General features: G+C 35.4%; 1 protein-coding gene across 10 annotated transcripts in view; it reads left to right on the forward strand.

The window, feature by feature from the left end:
* RUFY3 (RUN and FYVE domain containing 3) overlaps nt 1–18,812 on the forward strand; it is a 70,097-nt gene that overhangs the window by 36,633 nt on the left and 14,652 nt on the right. For all 10 annotated transcript variants that reach the window (XM_054591298.1, XM_054591316.1, XM_054591307.1 and 7 more), the window contains 9 exons: nt 6,082–6,255; nt 7,072–7,189; nt 8,036–8,137; nt 8,930–9,053; nt 10,213–10,274; nt 11,702–11,767; nt 13,186–13,255; nt 15,965–16,057; nt 17,624–17,707. In XM_054591298.1, coding sequence (XP_054447273.1) covers nt 6,082–6,255; nt 7,072–7,189; nt 8,036–8,137; nt 8,930–9,053; nt 10,213–10,274; nt 11,702–11,767; nt 13,186–13,255; nt 15,965–16,057; nt 17,624–17,707 — 893 coding nt within the window. The remainder of the gene's footprint in view (nt 1–6,081; nt 6,256–7,071; nt 7,190–8,035; nt 8,138–8,929; nt 9,054–10,212; nt 10,275–11,701; nt 11,768–13,185; nt 13,256–15,964; nt 16,058–17,623; nt 17,708–18,812) is intronic.

An 18,812-nucleotide genomic window follows, 5' to 3' on the forward strand; every position in this document is an offset into this window, starting at 1 on the left:
CATTTCTCTTGGGTATATACCCCAAAGTGGAATTTTTGGATCATATGGTAACTATGGTTTATCTTTTTAAGGTATTGTGATTTAAGCTTTTGGGGAATTGCCAGACTGTTTTCCAAAAACAGTTGCACCATTTTATACTCCTACCAGCAACACACCGTAGTTCCAATTTCTCCACATTCTCATCAGCACTTATTATTTTCTACTTTATTTTTTATTATTATATCATCATAGTGAGTGTGAAATGTTATCTCATTGAGGTTTTGATTTACTTTGTGCCTAGTGAGCATCTTTGCATGTACTTACTAGCCATTTGTACAATATATCTTCTGGAGAAATGTCTATTCAAATTCTTTGCCCATTCTTTTTTACTGGGTTGCCGTTTGTTGTTGAATTTTAAGAGTTGCTTTATCTACATACCCTGGATACTGGATCTGATCATCTAAGGGACTTAAGGTTCTATTGATTATTTTTAAATGAGGATTAAATAAAAGTTCATGATTCACTTATAAAAATAAGTGTCATCAGACTAGTTAAAAGATTAGAAGATCTTTTTAGTGCTTTCAGTAATTTCCTTCACTGTCAATGACAACTCGTTTTATGTTCAATTTAATAGTCGAATAAATATTACAGCAAAGGTTCAAAATATATTTATTTAGGAATAATTGGTCTTCAGTCATTCTGAACATAGAGTAAGCATGCCTTCCTATACCTCTCTGTTAGTTTGTCATTTTAAATCTCTTATTAATGTTAGGTACCACTGGAGAAATCTCTGTATGACAACTGGTTTGTTTCTCATATAAAAGTTCTGTTTTGTCAAATAACCAGGAAATTCTGAAGATTAACTAATGTTTTGCCACATATGAATTATCCCTACTGTGCCAAGAATTGGGTACAGTGTAACATACTTAATATTAACATACTAAGTATAACTTACTTTTACTTCAGTTATTCATAAAAATAATTTCAAGATTTCTCTGTATGAGCATTAGTCATTGCACTATAAAGAGATAAAAGGGGGTCTTGGTCAGGGGATTGGTTTACAGAACAGTGTGACTCACTGTCACTCTCGGCTGTGACTTTGGGTTCACTTCTGTCATCATATTAACTAAATGAGCCACATGACTGTAAAGTTTATTAGAATTTTTTCATGTGGAAGTTAGCAACCTTGAAAAGATATAATGAAGACCCACACATTCTTGAGAGAAATTTGAATCAAAAACCTATTAATATAGTTCATTATTGTAGCTAGTCATTTCTAGAAATTTTTTTTACTCCGCTCTCCCTGCTGTGTTCCCCTCCAAGGTGATTTGCCCCACCATTCATCGAATCACCAGAACTAGAGACATGAAAGGTACTCTCCGTTCTTTCTCCTTCCCTCACATCCAAGGGGTCATCAGGTTTTGAAATCCTGACATTCTGCCCCTGGGTCATCACTCAAAGCTAACTCCCTCCTCTCCACACAGCACCCACTGCTCTGTCTGGTTCCATTCCTTGTTATTTCTCCTCAACTACTGCAGTAGATGGACCCTTACTTGCTCTTCAGCTTTGAGTTCTAGCACCCTTCTAATTCATCTTCCAAAGGGCTGCTAGAATGGCTCCTCCAAAATTCAAATCTGTGACATCACACCTCACATCAAAATCTTTACTGACTTCAAGGTAAAATCCTTACTCCTTAAACTAGGTTCTTAGCAATCTCTGTCTGGGCCTATTTCTCTAACCTTATCCCACAACACTGCATGCATCGCAAACCTCAGGCATTTTTTGTTTTATTTTTCTCAGCGTGCTATGTTCTTTCCTCCTTCTGTGAGTACTAAGCTGTTCTTTCCATCCACGCCCCCTTCACAGCTGTGCCCCTGCCCCTTCCTTGCCTGATGAATTTCTGTCCTAAAGATTGAACTCAAAAGTCCCATCCTCTGTCAGTGAAATATATGGCATCTAGTGATTCCTATATATGAATTTTGTACTCTGCTACCTCTATGAACTATTGTATTTTTCTAGAGATTTTAGTTTATTTTGTCCAATTTTCTGGGTGTAAAATCAGATTGTATGAGAACAATAATATTTGATCTACTCTTTTATAGTTTATATGTTTCCATTTTCTTTATCTTTAATTGCTTGGTTCTGCCACCTTCAGTACAATGCTAATAGTGATGTTAATAGATATTGCTTAATGTCCTTAAAATTCTATGGAATATATAAACATAAGTTTTTAAAAATCCTCATACTACAAGAATTTATACATAGGAGTACGTACCTGCCCCTTAAATTTGAATGGACGGCCAAGTCAGGTAGCTTTTTTTCTACATATACATGGTATCCTATTCATGTTTTTGTTAGTGTTATTGCTATATGTTTGCAGTGCTTTCAGTGTTTGCAAACGTTCACAGGAGCACATCAGTGGCAGAGGAAGTTGTATTGGACTTGCAGCCTTCCCGAAATGCTGCATTAATATCATGTTTACTGGCTTAGCCTTAAAAATATATATAAAATTTACATTTGATTCCATAGAGTAGGTATTATATTTGATTTTTACAAAAACCATTTTAATGTACTTGTCTTGCAATAAGATTGATCTTTGTCAAAAGTGATATTTTATCCTGAAATTTCAGGCATTCTCTCTAAGAGTCCCTGTTTTGTTCTCCAGGCTTCTCTATTACCCAAGTTTCATAAATAGGAAGTACTTTGATGTCAGAGACTAGGTCTTTTATCTCTGAATTCCCAACATTAAATATAGTATCTGACACCCAGTATATATTCAGTATTAGTTGAAGAAAATGAATGAATGAACAAAAGTTCAGTTTTGAGATTAAATGGTAACATTGTGAAAATTAAAATTTTAATGATTTTTTTCTCATAGAAAAAGTATGACTAATGATATTGTGAAACTCATGTGTTTTTAAAAAATCATTTTCCGACTTATACAAAATAAGCCTTTATTTAACTTTTTATACTTCAAAGTATAAAATATACAGAGAAAAGATCACATAAGTATTCAGTTCAATGAATTTTCACACATTTGATAATTTCACATAACTAATGTCCATATCAAAAAAACAGAACTTTACCAGCTTCTCAGAGATCCCTTTATGCTCTCATCTGGTTATTGCAGCCCTTTTTAACAGCATATAATTAGTTCCACAAAATCATTTTATACTTTAGTATAAGTCAAAACACCAAATTAATTGAATCAAGAATTTTGTATTCTATGGCAAATTAAGTTAATGATTTCGTATTCATAGTAGCCAATATTACAAAATTTAAAAAATAATTAACTTTACTAATTATTTTCAGTAGTTTCATTTAATACTAACCAGAAACATAATCAAAATTATTTGTAATGACCATTGATCTTGTATACTATACCACACAAAAATGTTGGTGATATGCATTAAATAATAATCAGTTTAACTTATACTTTAATTAAATAATAATGAGCGGTAAATTCTTTTGAGCTCTTATATGTGTCAAAATACCCTGATTTTTGTTTGACTTCTAATAAATTTGTTTAGAGCAGTAGTTGTCAGCAGGGAGAGAACCTGATTTTGTCTCCCAGGAGACAATTAGCAGTATCTGGAGATTGAAAACATTTGTGGTTGTCACTATTGGAGCGTGCTACTGACATCTAGTGGGTAAAGTTCTGAGTTACTGCTACCCTTGATTCACAAAACAGCTCCCTCACCCCACCCCAGAAGAAAAATTATGGCCCAAAGTGTTGGTAGTACCGAGGTTGAGAGTAATATTTTCTAAAGAATGGGTAGATAGTTTCTGTTTGATTCAGTTTAGTTCAGATAGGGTCCAGCACCATACCAATAGAGTCCAAGGTATGAGGAATTTAGTTTCCCTAGGCACTAGTTCCATCTTCCTGTAGATTATGCACCCCAGACCCCAGCCAGATGTCTTGAACATGTCTGCTACTGATACAAGAAGAATGAGATGAAGCAATATAGAAGACCTGATAGAAATCTATCACTCCTTCTGGAAAAAATTTTAAAGCATGATATTTTATACATAATTCAAATCCAGCTGTCCCCACATGCCTGGTCCTCACAAGGTTGGAATCAGTTTATATGCTTTGACTAGCAGCATCATTTAATGATTTACAGGCTTGAGGTAGAGGGAATAAATCCTTATGAGCAGCCAGTTACCCTACTTCAACCACGTTTTCTTGCTGTCTATTGAGAGATGTTCAGTGGAGAATTCAGCAACTGTCCACAAACGTTCATGCATACCCGCACACCCCTGCCCTGTTTCTTTCTCCCAGTGATTATGGGAGGTCAGAAACACTACCATAAATGCTGATAACAGATTTGGAAAGTAATATCTGATGAATCTGTTCTTCACAGCTGTTTTTCAGGGGGTAGCTTTAAAAAAAAATACTTCTGTGTCCCCTGTGAGCTTATTCTAGTCTTGACAACTTGACCTACCTTCAACAAAGAGCCACATTTGAGGCATGGCCCTGAAGCATATGTTGGTGTGCAAGAAAAAAAAGTAATAGCAGTATATACCGATTCTGACTTTCATAATAAAGTATTCTCTAAAAATATTAATGTAGAGAACACTACAATAAACCAAGATTTATATAATTGGAGCTGTAAATCTACAGTAAGTCCTTAAACTTAATGGAGAAGATAAGTTTAGGATTTGGCTGTTTGATCTTGCTTCTCAGTTTAACTGTGAAACCATCTAAATGAAAACATTGCGTGAAATAAATTGCTTGGGGCAATTTAAATAACTTCTTTTTTTGTGTTGTGGCTTGTTTATATTATGGGAGCATAGAGTTATCAGTATTTTTTATCTTCCTAAAAAAGTCAAAATAGTTTATAGATCTTTAGGCCTTTTTCAGTTTTTATAGAAATTTGACGTATTTGACGTTTGGGAAGATGTATGTCATAGTGCAAAGAGCATATAAATTTTCGTATCAGATCCAGATCCAAATTCTGCCGCCTCTGAACTTTTCGGCCTTGGACCACTTAACTGTTAAGGGCCTGTTTTACCACCTGAAAAGAAGGGATACTACTTAAATGGCAGAGTCACAAGAATTAAATAAGGTAATCATGTAAAAGAATGGTCAGCTGGAGGGAAGAATAAACACTTTTTGTAGCCATTGATTCACTTTTAAGTGGATTATGATGGTCATAGGCAGAGGTTTTAGAGCTGGAGAAACAGGGTCTAGACTCTGGCTTTATCATCTATTACTAGCTGTGCACAGAGGCCAGCTACTTAACTCTCTAAGGCTCATTTTCCTTCCTTGCAAATTGGTGCTATTGGTAACTAACTGTCTTGTAGCATGTTATAAAGAAGGATTAAGATCATAATTTTAAGAAGCAGCCCACAGTATCTGACACAGGATACAAACCAGTAAATGAAGATATTGAGTGTCCAGATTGCTCTGAATTCTGTCAATAAAATATGGTACTTAGTCCCTTTCATCAAATAGTTTGTCTGGTTGATGAGAGCCACACATTATATGCTAAGTCTTAAAAAATTTGTGAATTGTTGTAGTTCTAATACTGTGTTATACCAATAATGTTAATTAGTTTATTTAATAATGCTTTAGTTTAAATAATAGTGATGATATTAGTTTAATACTAATAATGCAAATGGTGCTTTGGAACAAATTTTAGTACATTATCTTTCTCATTGGTTTTATTTTTTAAAGCACTTCACAGGTCGTGTAGAGAATAAGGGAACAGCGCAAGGGTGGAAGCAAACCAGCATGAAGGCGTGGAATAGTGAGCTCTGATGGGTACCTGGGTTAGGGTAGCAGCAGAAGCACTGGCAAAAATATTAAATGACTGTACTCAAAGATCAGAATTTGATAAAATAATTTTTACTGTTATTATCAAGGATATTCCTAAGGGAAATTGATACCATTTTTTTAAACAAGTACATGGCAGAGAACACAACAACTAATAGCATAAATTGGAGTCACTGTCTTAATTCTTGCCAAGACATCAGCAGTTTTACCCACCATTGCTTTTGCACCATCAAATGCAAAGATCAACACAGGAAAATTATATTGAATTTTAAAATGCGCTATTATCAGTAACGAGGCATCATCATCTTCTCCTTCGGCTGCAGATCCTAATTATCTCATGGCTAACGAACGCATGAACCTGATGAACATGGCCAAGCTGAGTATCAAGGGTTTGATTGAATCAGCTCTGAACCTGGGGAGAACTCTGGATTCTGACTACGCGCCTCTGCAGCAGTTCTTCGTGGTGATGGAGCACTGCCTGAAGCATGGCTTGAAAGGTAGGCCGTGGCCTCAAAGTGCAAATTACATGCAGCTGTTCCCAAACACTACACTATGTGCTCAAGAAGGAAAGCATTTTTTGTGGAGCCAAAGAATAAGAGGCTTGAGTTAATATTAATCCAGTGAAGTACAACCTGTACTTGTACTAGACAAATACAGGGATATGGTTGATTTAAAGGACTTACAGGGCTTAAAAACACAGACCATTAAATGCTAGAGCTGGAGGGGCCATTACAACTTTCTAGTCTGACCTGGCAGTTGTGTTGGACAGATTGCAAATAGGCCTAGAATGGGCCATGATTTTCCCACAGACACACAGAGCATAGGGGCAGAGGAGTGCTCGAACTCAGATCTCCTGACTGACTTTTGCTTCCTTGCCCTTCCCACTTAACCATAAGCTCTTGAACACAGGACCAGGTTTTTTCACCTTTGCTTCTTTTTCTTCTTCCCCAATATTTGACAACCTGTTTCTGAATTATATATTCTTTCCTCTTGGACTGTTTTCTTCATCAATACCCCACAGCTTTTAGTAATATATTGTTAAAAGGTTTCTTACATTATAGAAATAGTCCAGAAATTCTCCCTGAAAGAGGAAGGATTGAGTCTTGGGAAGTAAGGGGCTTTTGAGTTATGTAAAATATTACATATTTGGAAAGCATGAATAATTTTAGAAATATCTGGTAATCTAGGATTGGTTCCCAGAAAAGAGCATTGACTAGATGGGAGATGGCTGTTTGTGTGTGCGTGTGTGTGTGTAAAGGGCATATATATGTTATATAGGGTATTAAAATACTGCTTTGTTTTTATCTCCTTAGCTAAGAAAACTTTTCTTGGACAAAATAAATCCTTTTGGGGACCTCTAGAACTGGTAGAGAAGCTTGTTCCAGAAGCTGCGGAGATAACAGCAAGTGTTAAAGATCTTCCAGGACTTAAGTAAGCTTAAGGTTGAATTCTGTTTGTCAGGGTGAACATTCTTGTTAACAGTCCCCTTGAAGAATGAGTTTAAGACAGTGATGACCATAATAATTTATTTCATAACAATCCAAAATGCATCCTTTTGTTATGAATAGACACTGTTTTGAGAGAACTGAAAATGCAGAATATTAAGAGGTATGCCTGCAAGGGATAATATTCATTATTAATCTGAAAGAGGTTGTCTTCATGTTAAAATACCAAACGTTTTCTTATTTTTTTAAAGTACTTGTGAGAATCATTTAGGGAATTTCAAGAAGTTAGATGAGGTAGCATACGAGACTTGGTTTAAGAAAAAGAATGTATTCGATGGAGTTTGAAAACCAAGACTGAAACAATTGTCAAGTGAACCTCAGGAACTGACACCTGGAACCTGCATAGAACTTGAGAAAGAGTACTACTTACCTTCCCAAATTAGATTGGTTTAGTTTTAATCAGATAGAGGTCTAAATCTCCCGTATCCACATTATGATTATTTGGGTACTTAATATGATCCACACTAAATTTATGAGGATTGACTAATACTAATTTGATGGAACATTTTCAGTTGAGCCTCCTAGAGATCTTGCCTTCAAATTTGGTCTCATTCAGTAATTAATTCTTCACCAGAGCATTTGTTCCATACACACCCTTTGGGTCTCTCTAGGCCACACAGAATTCTTCACATAGGATATGGTAGGAGAAATTGTGAGGGGCAGCTCAATGTCCATGTTCTGCTGGGGTACCATTAGCAAAAGTAAGTGAATCTGTCCCACTGAGACCCCTATTTCTGCTACTTTTAGTTACTTGGTTTCTGTGTTTTCTTAGGACACCAGTAGGCAGAGGAAGAGCCTGGCTTCGATTGGCATTAATGCAAAAGAAACTTTCAGAATATATGAAAGCTTTGATCAATAAAAAGGAACTTCTCAGGTATGAACATCTTGTTGAACTTTTTTTTCTTGCCTCATTCTCTGTCATATGAGATCAAATTATATAAATTTATCATTTTCTTAGATCAGAAACAGTTGATTCATAAAAATTTCACATAATTCAACTGACAGCTTCTCCCAAACCTCACACACATACTCAAAGAAGAGATGTTTTTATATTACATGTGGTGTCTGTCACTGAGGCCTATATATGGTCCTTTGCAGGAAAGTACAAAACTTAACACCTCCAGAAAACAAGAAAGGTTTTTGATACCTTAGCATGCACCCAGGCCCAATAAGACAGGAAACTGACATGTAACTTTAAATTCAAATACAACATACACAAAATTGTTTTTCTAGATGGAGCATAGATACAAATGAGAAAGAGGAAAAATAAAACTTTTAGGAGAAAACATAAGGGAGACAAAAATTCCTTAAACAGAATTTAAAAGTTCTACCTGTAAAGGAAAAAAATGGACAAACTGGTCTACATTAAAATGAAGAACTGTTCACAAGTACAAATATGTGGGAAAAGCATGAATACTCATTTCAGTGAAAGTACCATTTTGATCGCTTTTCTTTCAGCTGGACTGTTTTTTATCCTGAGCCTATTCATGCATCTATCATCTAAATAAAGTATCCAACCCATCCTTTTTTATTTTTTTTTTTACTTTTTTGCTATTATGGATGACCATATTCAACCATGAGTCAAGCATTTATCTCCTTGTATTGATTAGCACGTTGGTTCTTGAGGTTTTATTACAATAGAGCATCCCATGGACCTCTCTTACAGTGAATTCTATGAACCAAATGCCCTCATGATGGAAGAAGAAGGAGCCATAATTGCTGGTCTTTTGGTGGGTCTGAATGTCATTGATGCTAATTTCTGTATGAAAGGAGAAGATCTGGACTCTCAGGTATGAGAAAGATTCTCAGTTACCAAGTGTGTCACCCTGAGTTCTATTATGACAGAATTTGGATTGGTTAGATTATACCAACCAAATTAGAGGAAATTTCTTTAAGTCACAAATAGGATGTCCTTTCATTTTGATGCGAATATAAAATATTACTTTGTTTACCTTCTCACCTGGCTCATTTATGCATTCTGAATATTTTTCAAGTTCTTATCTTGACTGTGATCCCTGTTAAAAATATTCTGTGCAGATTAAAATATACAGGCTAAATTATATACACAGGCTAAATAGTAAAAGTCAGTATAGAATGGTAGTTAAGAGTGAAGGCTCTGAAGCCAAATTGTTTAGGTTGAGATTCTGGTTCTTTGTTTTCTACTTAGTTTCTTGATGGTTCAGATGACTTATCTGTAATACGGGGATAAGAAATACTATATCTGTTTCATAGTGATATTGTGAGGAATAAACAAGTTAGTACATGTAATATACTTAGAACAGGGCCTGGCACGTATTCATTGCCCAATAAATACACCTTCTGCTTTCACTATGACTTTCTCACCCATCTGTATGTAACTATAATGTGTTACATTTTACTCAGAAAAAATGGAAAAGGAAGTATATTTTGATGTCGATTTTAAAAAAGAAATAAGCTGAATGGTAAAATAGAAGTCTTGAAAAATTTAAACATGCATAATTGCAAATTTGGAAGAATAGATACCAAAATGTCACACTGGTCATCTTCAGGGAATTGGGATTATAGGTGTTTTATATTACTTCCTTTGGTTTATCTGCATTTTCTAAAATTTCTATAAGGGCATGTACATTACTAATGTCATTATATTTCAATAGTTATTTCTAAAAGTGAATATTGGGGATCAGTAGCAGAATAACTGAAATAAGCAAAAAAGAAACTTTAAATTTATATTGTTTTCTATTGATCTTCTTAGTCTGATCTGGTCTTCTTGTTCTGTTGACTTAATCTTGATTCTTTACTTACAATCCTTGTCAATTCTTGATTATAATAAGGGTAAATCATTAAAATGTCATTAAATTTTTTTAGTTATTGTGAGGACTATATAACTACTTTGAATGTCTAGAATGAGACATGTTATGCCTTGGGAAAAGAATCTAATTTTATATTAAATTTTGAAAATTTTCTTTGTAGGTTGGTGTTATAGACTTTTCTATGTATCTTAAGGATGGGAACAGCAGTAAAGGAAGTGAAGGGTATGTACAAGGAAAATTAGGTTTCTTTTTGATTTAATTGTCTTTGATAGTATTTGCAATTTATAACAGTTCTGCTTTATACAGTCTTGCTCAAAGAATTTCTAGTGGTACAGCTCTAATAGTGTCTTGTCCAAAGTGTCTCTTATGTCTGCTAAACCCCAAAAGAGGTTTAGTTAAAGTGATTTTCCTCTTAGGAGGTTCAGGGGAAAATAGAATTAACATTTTTATAAAAAGAACTCAGTGTTCCCTCTCTTCAAGTAGTGTTTGAAAGCGTGGTCTTTCTTGACAAGAAGGGTTGCATTCTCAGTTTGCTCTAAATTTACAATATTAAATATGTATCTAGAGGTTATGTAAAATGTTACTATTTAGGGGAATATATGGAACTGCATTACTTGTACAACTCTTGTAAATCTACAGTTATTTCAAAATAAGTTGTTTTAATTCTGTTTTTTAAGGACACAGCTTTTTTTAAAGATTTTATTTTTTCATTTTTTAGAGAGGGAGGGAGGAAGAAAGGGAGAGAAACAGTGATGTGTAAGAGAAGCATCGACTTGTTGGCTTTTTCACACCCCCAGCTGGTGACCTGGCCCATAACCCAGGCATGTGCCTTGACTGGGAATCGAACCAACAACCTTTCTGTTCATAGGCCAATGCTTACTCCACCGAGCCACACCAGCCAGAGCTAAAATTCTTATACTACTTAGAAATTAGAATCAAAGCACACCTATGCCCTTTATAAATTTAGTGGTTGAAAGCATAACTAGTCTGAAGTTGTCAACCTTGGACATTGAGCTAAGATTATATCACTTATTCTCTAGGTAGTTGTAGAGGTATGTGGCCTTGCTTTTTGTCTTCCATTGAGAAGTCTGGCTGTTGAATGTGTGCCTGCTATATGTTAGTTGGTTACAGAAGTGAACCTCCCTTTTTCACACTTTATTTTTTTATGTAATAGTAAACACTGATCTTTATGAAAGCCTTTTATACCATTCATTTTTAAATACAAATGACATTTAAAGACAAATACATTCTTTGAGAAACAGCTGTTGTCACACTAGAGTAAGCTTATTTCAGTTCCTACAACAAATTGAAAATTGTTATAATACTAGTGAAGTTAAAAAAAATCTATCAGTTGGGAGAAGAAAATGGTTATTCTTTAAATGCCTCTGATAGATTTTAACATTATAACCTAAGTTATTAATGTATATAAACTATGACAAAGGCTTTCTTAATATGGGTTTTTGTGTGCCTTTTTCTTTTTAAACCTTCAAGTCTTTCTTATTGATGTCAAGGAGTTATACATCAGATCTCTCTTCTGGTTAAGTGTGGTTTATGCCACAATTTCCTTCCTATGTTTTATGAAAAGATTGGGGGAGGGGGAAATCTTGATATTTCTAATACTATTTTCTATTTTCTCTCCCCCACCCCAGAGATGGCCAGATTACTGCAATTCTGGACCAGAAGAACTATGTAGAAGAACTCAACAGACATCTGAAGTAAGGAATGAATAAACATTATTACTTGGGGTTTTGTTGTGGGAGAAGGGAAAGGTAAACTGATGAGCAGTGAGGATAAATTGAGACAATACCCAACAAGTACATATAGAAGTCCTGCTTGCCAGGCACTGAGGTAGGCACTGGAGAAAATGGCATTTAACTATTTTGGTGACCTTTAGTGAAAGGCAGTAATAAGATTAGTATGTAATTATACCTCTAGTGATTAAATAAATACATTTAGTTAAGTTTCTTAAATATGTGACATACAGTAAGTCCTCATTTAGTATTGTCAGTAGGTTCTGCAACTTTAAGCAGAACGATGTATAATGAAATCAGTTTTACCATAGGCTAATTGATATAAACAGGAGTTAAGTTTTGACAGCATCTCATGAACATTATAACAAGACAATGTTGAAAGAAATGAAATTATTCAAGGACCTACTGTTTACAGTTGAAATTGGTAGCCCTCTCCATTCAATAGTTCTAGCCACATATTTCAGGACTAATCTTGGGTAAACCCCTCATTGCCTTAGTACCTTCAGATTAATCATATCTCATTGGTCTCTTGCATTTCTCATTAAAAATTGGATTAATAGTATTAATTTGCCCCTCTTCATTATCACTATCATTAATTTCCCAAGTGCTCATCAAGTATTTTTCAGAACTGTCCAGAACATGAAATAATCTCTCTCCCAAGGACTGGTATTCTCAAGCACATTGATGTTCTAAAAAGACTGTCAAATAATTAAGACTTAATATATCTATTATTACCTCATTTATAGTTTTCCTATGAAAGGTTACTAAATTTAACTAAAGACCATAACATGATTATATCAATATCAATTTAAATTGCCATTTTGGTTCCAGCTAGAAAACTCAAGAACAATTTAAGTACCTTCTCTGGGGACCGAGAACTAATAATGACTACAGAGAACTAGGGAAATGTTAGTCAAGCAAAGATACAGTTGACAATGAATATAAGCGTGACACTATTAATTTTACTCTTTTCATGCCTGAGTTTCTTTTAATTGGGGATATCCAATGCCTAGGGTTGTTGAAATGAATAAATAAAATAACATGAGTAAAATCATTTAGAATAGTGTTTGTTGAGTGGCAAGCACTTAATTCATGTAGCCTGTTATTATATATATAACCCATATAAGTAGCCTTAAAGTTTACTGCATTGTGCATTTGTTCTTTTATTTTATTCAACACATTCTTATTAAATACAAACTTCAGTGCCAATGATGTGCTGCTAAGACACACATCCCCTCGTAAGCTGTCTTAGAGCTTTGTAAGTCTATCAAAAATCGTGCACATTGCAGTGAATGATAAGTGTGATGGATGTTTAAAGGTAAATTACAGGCTATTTTTCTGTTTCTCAAAAGAGACCATTATGTTTTTTCTTCTCTTGATAGTGCTACTGTAAACAACCTTCAGGCAAAAGTGGATGCATTAGAAAAATCCAACACTAAACTGACAGAGGAAGTAAGTGTTTGGAAATTCTTTGATTGACTTACAGAATTTAGTAATGTGCATTAGTGGAAAGTAATTTCTCCGAAACCTTGGAAATAAAAAGCTTGACTTTTCAGATAGTATCTGCTATAGGACATAACTCCTTGTTCAGATTACAAATGGCCAGCTGGCTTGTCTCTGGGGTCTCAGTTATCCAGTTGAACTATGTGGGCCTAGAGCATAGGCTGATCAAATGTGTTGCTTTGTTATGTTTTGTCTAGGCTAGCATAGAGTTAATGTTTAGCATATACATGATAGGCATCATTTATTCATTCAGCAAACATTTTAGGTAATACTGACGAGCTAGAGCTAGACAAAGATTTATATGTGCCAGGCATTGATTTATGTGAGACAGGTTGACAAGCTCCCCACTTTCACAGACCTTATTTTCTCCTTGGGGTGGTGGGTAGATAACATAAAGAGCACTGGTCAGAAGACCAGTAAATCCCTGCTTAAATGACATGTCACATGTCATGTGCTGCTGAGCAAGTAAGTCACTTGATTTCCAAAGGCCCAGTTCCCTTGCTGACAGATGAGAATGTTTATACTTCCTCTTTCAGCCTCACACTTACACTAAAAATAAGAATATATATGTAAATAGCCTTAGAAAATTCCCTAAAATAAGAAGAGAAAAATAACTTTATGTTCCACTTCTCATTAATGTATTTTTTCCTAACCTACCAAAGTGTAAGCTACATATTCTTTTTTCTTCAGTGACATTAGATGTTTTTATTAAAAACCTTAAATAATTTTTCCAGGTAGAAGAGACTTTATCTTCTCTATTCTAACTATTCTGTTACATACAGTGGGATAAATAAAACCAAGTTAAAACACTAGCTACAAAATGCTGTTTAATCTTTTTTTTCCAGAACAAACATTAACATTGTTGTAACTTTAAAACACCTTCCTTATTCACAATGCAGTGTGCAGATGATGTTTTGTTGAGTACACTTGAAACCTGTATGGTTTTGTGAACCAATGTCACCCTAATAAATTTTTTTAAAAAAGATCTTTAAAACTCAGCTCTGTGGGCTTCATTTTTTAGTATAGAGTCTTAAATCATATTAAAATTTTAATTTATGGATATGAGCCTTAGAATTTGATCCCACAAGGCTTTCAAAATATTCTGCACAGAAACTGTGAAATGTGATTCTACTGCTATTAAATGTATTGAGGCAATGTGGCATAGCAAGTAAGCATATTCTCTAGAGCTGGGCTACTTGGGTTCCTGTCCCAACTCTGGCCTTCTCATCCTGGACCAATTACTTAAGCCTCTATTCCTTGGTTTACTTATCTGTAAAATGGGGATGATAAGAACAGTAAAATTTTTGTGCAAATTAAATGATTAATACATAAGGGCCAAGACCAGTGCCTCACACCTCACAAGCATGCAGTATAAGTATAATTGTTCATTTTATTCTCTCAGTCGCAAGATTGTCCTCCAGACCTACGTTTATTTACTGAAACTATTAACTTTCTCATTCACTGATTTATTTATTTCATCAAGAAGATTGATTGTCTTGAAACTTTTGAACTTTGATAGGTAAACATTGGGTGCAGGCTTTATAAAGAGCAAATAAAGCTAACAAGGCCTGCATTTTCTCTTTTGGATTTAAGAGGATGAGTTTTAAAAATTAAAAAAGAGAACCCTTTTCCCTGCCTGAGTTCTGAACCAATATAAAAAATGAGAAGAATTAACCAGTGAAGGTATAATACCCACTCGTGTGTGTGTGTTGTACCGTGGGTTTAGAAAGCCCATTGCGATCTGCAGTCACCATTTCCTAATACTTGGCCTGATGGTGACATCTTGGAAGAAGCTGTCTGAGAGTGCAGTCGGATCTAGACCAGAGACATCTTCACACACCGTCAGCCCCATGGAGCCGACAGAGAAGTGGGCCTCCAGACTTGCCTCTAGAAAGCATGCCTGAGCCCCAGCTGCCCTGTTCTTACACGTTAGAACAGGATCCAAGCAGAACTGTACCCTTTGCTAGTGAAGAGGTAATAGAAAGCAAGCCTCGCCTGGCTGAGAAGGGTCTGTCTGCTCAGTTCCATTCCCAGCCTCATGTAGGCACCTTCACATTCTCTGTGGGGAGTAAAGGTCAGTAGGAAGGAAAAGGTGTTTCCACTGTACTTTTCCCTCCTGTGGAATGGGGACATCCGCGCTTCCCCTAGCACTATTCTGCTAATGACATTCCCTTACCTTTTTTAGGTTCTGAAATGAAAACTCTCTTCAGTGCTTAATGGCACCTTTTAGAGTGAGAATTTAAGAATTCATTTCCTTACTCTTTTAAAAATCATCTGTAGAAAGTCTTATGGAGGGTTCATAAGATGGGTCCCAATGCATGAAGTGACCTCTTAAACATTTTAGAAATAGGTCTTGTAACTAAACATAAGTTATCCATGAGGACACCCTTAAGGTAAATGATGTTAAGTTAACATTTTGATACTTAAAAAAAATTACACAAAAAACAGCAAAGGGAGATATTTTAAGTTTGTGTCTAACCTACTTTTAAAATACTTCTCCTAAGTTCCCTATAAGGACATTTTTATGGAGTTATAGATAGCTTTCTTTCCTTCTAAGAATATCTAGGCCTGAAAATCACATCCTAGCAGATCATGAATTATCCTATCCTGTGCTAGTAAAAGAAAGATAAAAGATTATTTTTCTAATTTTATCAACAGCTTGCAGTTGCAAACAACAGGATTATTACCTTGCAAGAAGAGATGGAACGAGTTAAAGAAGAAAGCTCCTACATACTGGAATCCAATCGAAAGGTTCATCTTACCTTTTGGATTTCTAAAATATTCCCAGAGCGAGTGTTGGTGTGTTGGCAGTGGGGGGGGCCCTGGAAGCCCCTAGGGAAGCCGTGAGCGTTCACATGTATCAAGCAAACCGTTAACTGAGACTTCATGCAAAAGCTAGTGAACCACAAAGGCTGTGGGAGGGCGGTGCCCCATCTCCTACAGATGCTCTTTGCACTCACCACCGTCTCCATCTGTTTAGAGACTTTAGGAAAACAGTCTAATTCAGCGTCTTGTTTTTATGTACGAATGAATTGTACTGTATTTAAGTGTTGTGTTATAGTAAATGTGTCATTATTTTAGACAATTTTACTGTTTCATAAGAAGTGTTTATCTGATACCACTGGGAATGAGTTATTATAGAAACGAACTTTCTCGATAACTTTATCCCTTAAAGTATGTCTAAACAGATATTCGGCAGACCTTTTATATACTGTACAGTTCTAAGCCTTCTTAAGTAGAGGATGTAATGTAACATATTTAGCTCTTTATGATGACTGAAGATCATAATCATCAGCATTGACAATTCTGTACTAAATTATAATGGTGCTACTTAAGGGAGCTATTGAAATTGATAGAGCTCCTAGCACTTGTACTTAAATATTCCCAGATGGCCGTGGGTGTTGTTTTCTGCTTTTTATGACTTTGCTGGCATCTCTTCTTACTGCTGTTAGTATTACTACCTCTGGAAAGGTCTTCCTGTTCCCTTTTATCCTCATGCTTCTAACCTACTGTGACTTAGGAATCCAAACATCAAGTTATTAAAAAGATCCCTAGCCCTGGCCTGTGAGGCTCAGTTGGTTGGAGTGCCATCCCATAACCAAAGGGTCGTGGTTTCTATTCCTGGTCAGGGCACATGCCTGGGCTGTGGGTTTGGCCACTGGTCGGGGCGTGTATGAGAGGCAGCCGGTCGATGTTTCTCTCTTGCATCAGTGTTTCTCCCTCTTAGTCTTTCCTTCCGTTCCCCTATGTCTAAAATTAATGAGCATGTCCTCAGGTGAGATTAAAAAAATAAAAATAAATAAAATGATCCCTAAAGAGTAAGTTACCAGGCTGAGTGGGGACCAAAGTTGTTTTTCATGAGTAACTTTTGACTTTAATGTGTAGACTTTGTAAAAACAACTGTGACCACTCAAAAGAATTCTCTGATGACCTTCTTATTTTTACCTGTGACCTCTGAATAGTCAGAGGCACTGGATGTCAGATCTCTAGAGAAGGAATATATTACCATTTGAATTTTTGGCCCAATTCATAATTGACAGTAAATGCTATTTTGTTTTTAGAGACTGATTTTTGAGACTTCTACTACTTGATTTTGGTAAACTATCTAAGGATTTCAAACAAAATGGCAAAAAATCCGCAATTCAACTTAAGAATTCTTAATTTACTCAGCCTCTTTAGTTTCTTTGTTGTCTTCATTCATTGTTGTCCCTGCTTAGGTATGATCAATTTTCCTTAATAAATAGCAGGGCTGGTGTTAGCTAACTGTATAGATTCTGTAAATCCTTAAAATGTACTGTTTTGTTTCTTTTTTTCAAGGGTCCTAAGCAAGACAGAACTTCAGAAGGACAAGCACTAAGTGAAGCAAGAAAGCATTTAAAGGAGGAAACACAATTACGACTGGTAAACTTTGCTTATGTTCTGGCAGCTCAGGAGCAAGTTAAGTGTAACAGCCTACTTAGGGGTTTTATCTTACAGACCAAGGTCAGGAATACCAGTAGCGTCCTCCTGACACATTTATATGGATCCTATAAAACTGTTCCTTAATCTTATTAACTCGATTCCCTATTGCGTTCACAGCCCATTTTCTGAGTAATCTCAACAGCCAATAGGATTTTGCTAATGTATGTTTGTTTGTTTGTTTTTATAGTTTGTATTGCAAAAACATTGTGTATATAGAGCCTACTTTCTAAACTACGGAATGCCCCCTCCCCACCTCATCCTCCCTCCTGCAAAGATTCTGATATGTTTCTTTAGAGGGGACAGCTCCTCTTCTCATTATTAAGAATCATTAGTGTAGAACTGTACTCTTTTACTTTAGCTGTTATTTTTTAATTTAATCATATTCTTATATATAGATAGAGAAATGTGTCATCAATATTAGTCTTAAAATATTTTTAAATGAAAAATATGTAAGAATGTATAAGGAATAGTATTATTGTATTAGATTTTATCCAAGTGTGAGTATATTAATATACCCCTGGTATTAGCATATTAACTCTTCCTGCAACTTAGGTAGTATGACACCCCAAAGGATTCCACTGCCGCCCCATCGTGTCTCTAACGATAGGGAGAAGGTTGAAAATAAAGGGTGACCTGATTTGTACTAAATATTATCACAAGCTAATAGTGCATAGAATAGAATTTCAGGTTTTCTGAGGAAAAAAATATTAACATCCTTGAAATAATTATTGTTTTCCTTCTGTGTGTTTGTGAATTAGATCTCAAAATACTTTTCATAAGGAAATGCCTACAAATAATATACGTTGGCTTTATAAGAAGCAGTCTGATTCATTTTTTGTTATGCTAACCATGGTCAGAAAAGTGCCTCAGTTAAGCAACATATGATAAAAATTTTACACACAAATTCCCATATCCTTGTCTCACAAAAAGGTAAACATTAAAAAAGGAAAGAAACCAAGCAAGCAGGCAGGGTCCTAGGTGTGCCCTGGGCATCACAGCCTGACTGCAGAACAACCCAGGCTGTTTGTATCTTTCATCATCCAAG

This window comes from Pteronotus mesoamericanus, unplaced genomic scaffold, assembly GCF_021234165.1.
Source record: "Pteronotus mesoamericanus isolate MK-2021 breed Mesoamerican mustached bat unplaced genomic scaffold, CSHL_Meso_final contig_130, whole genome shotgun sequence".
Classification (NCBI taxonomy): domain Eukaryota; kingdom Metazoa; phylum Chordata; class Mammalia; order Chiroptera; family Mormoopidae; genus Pteronotus; species Pteronotus mesoamericanus.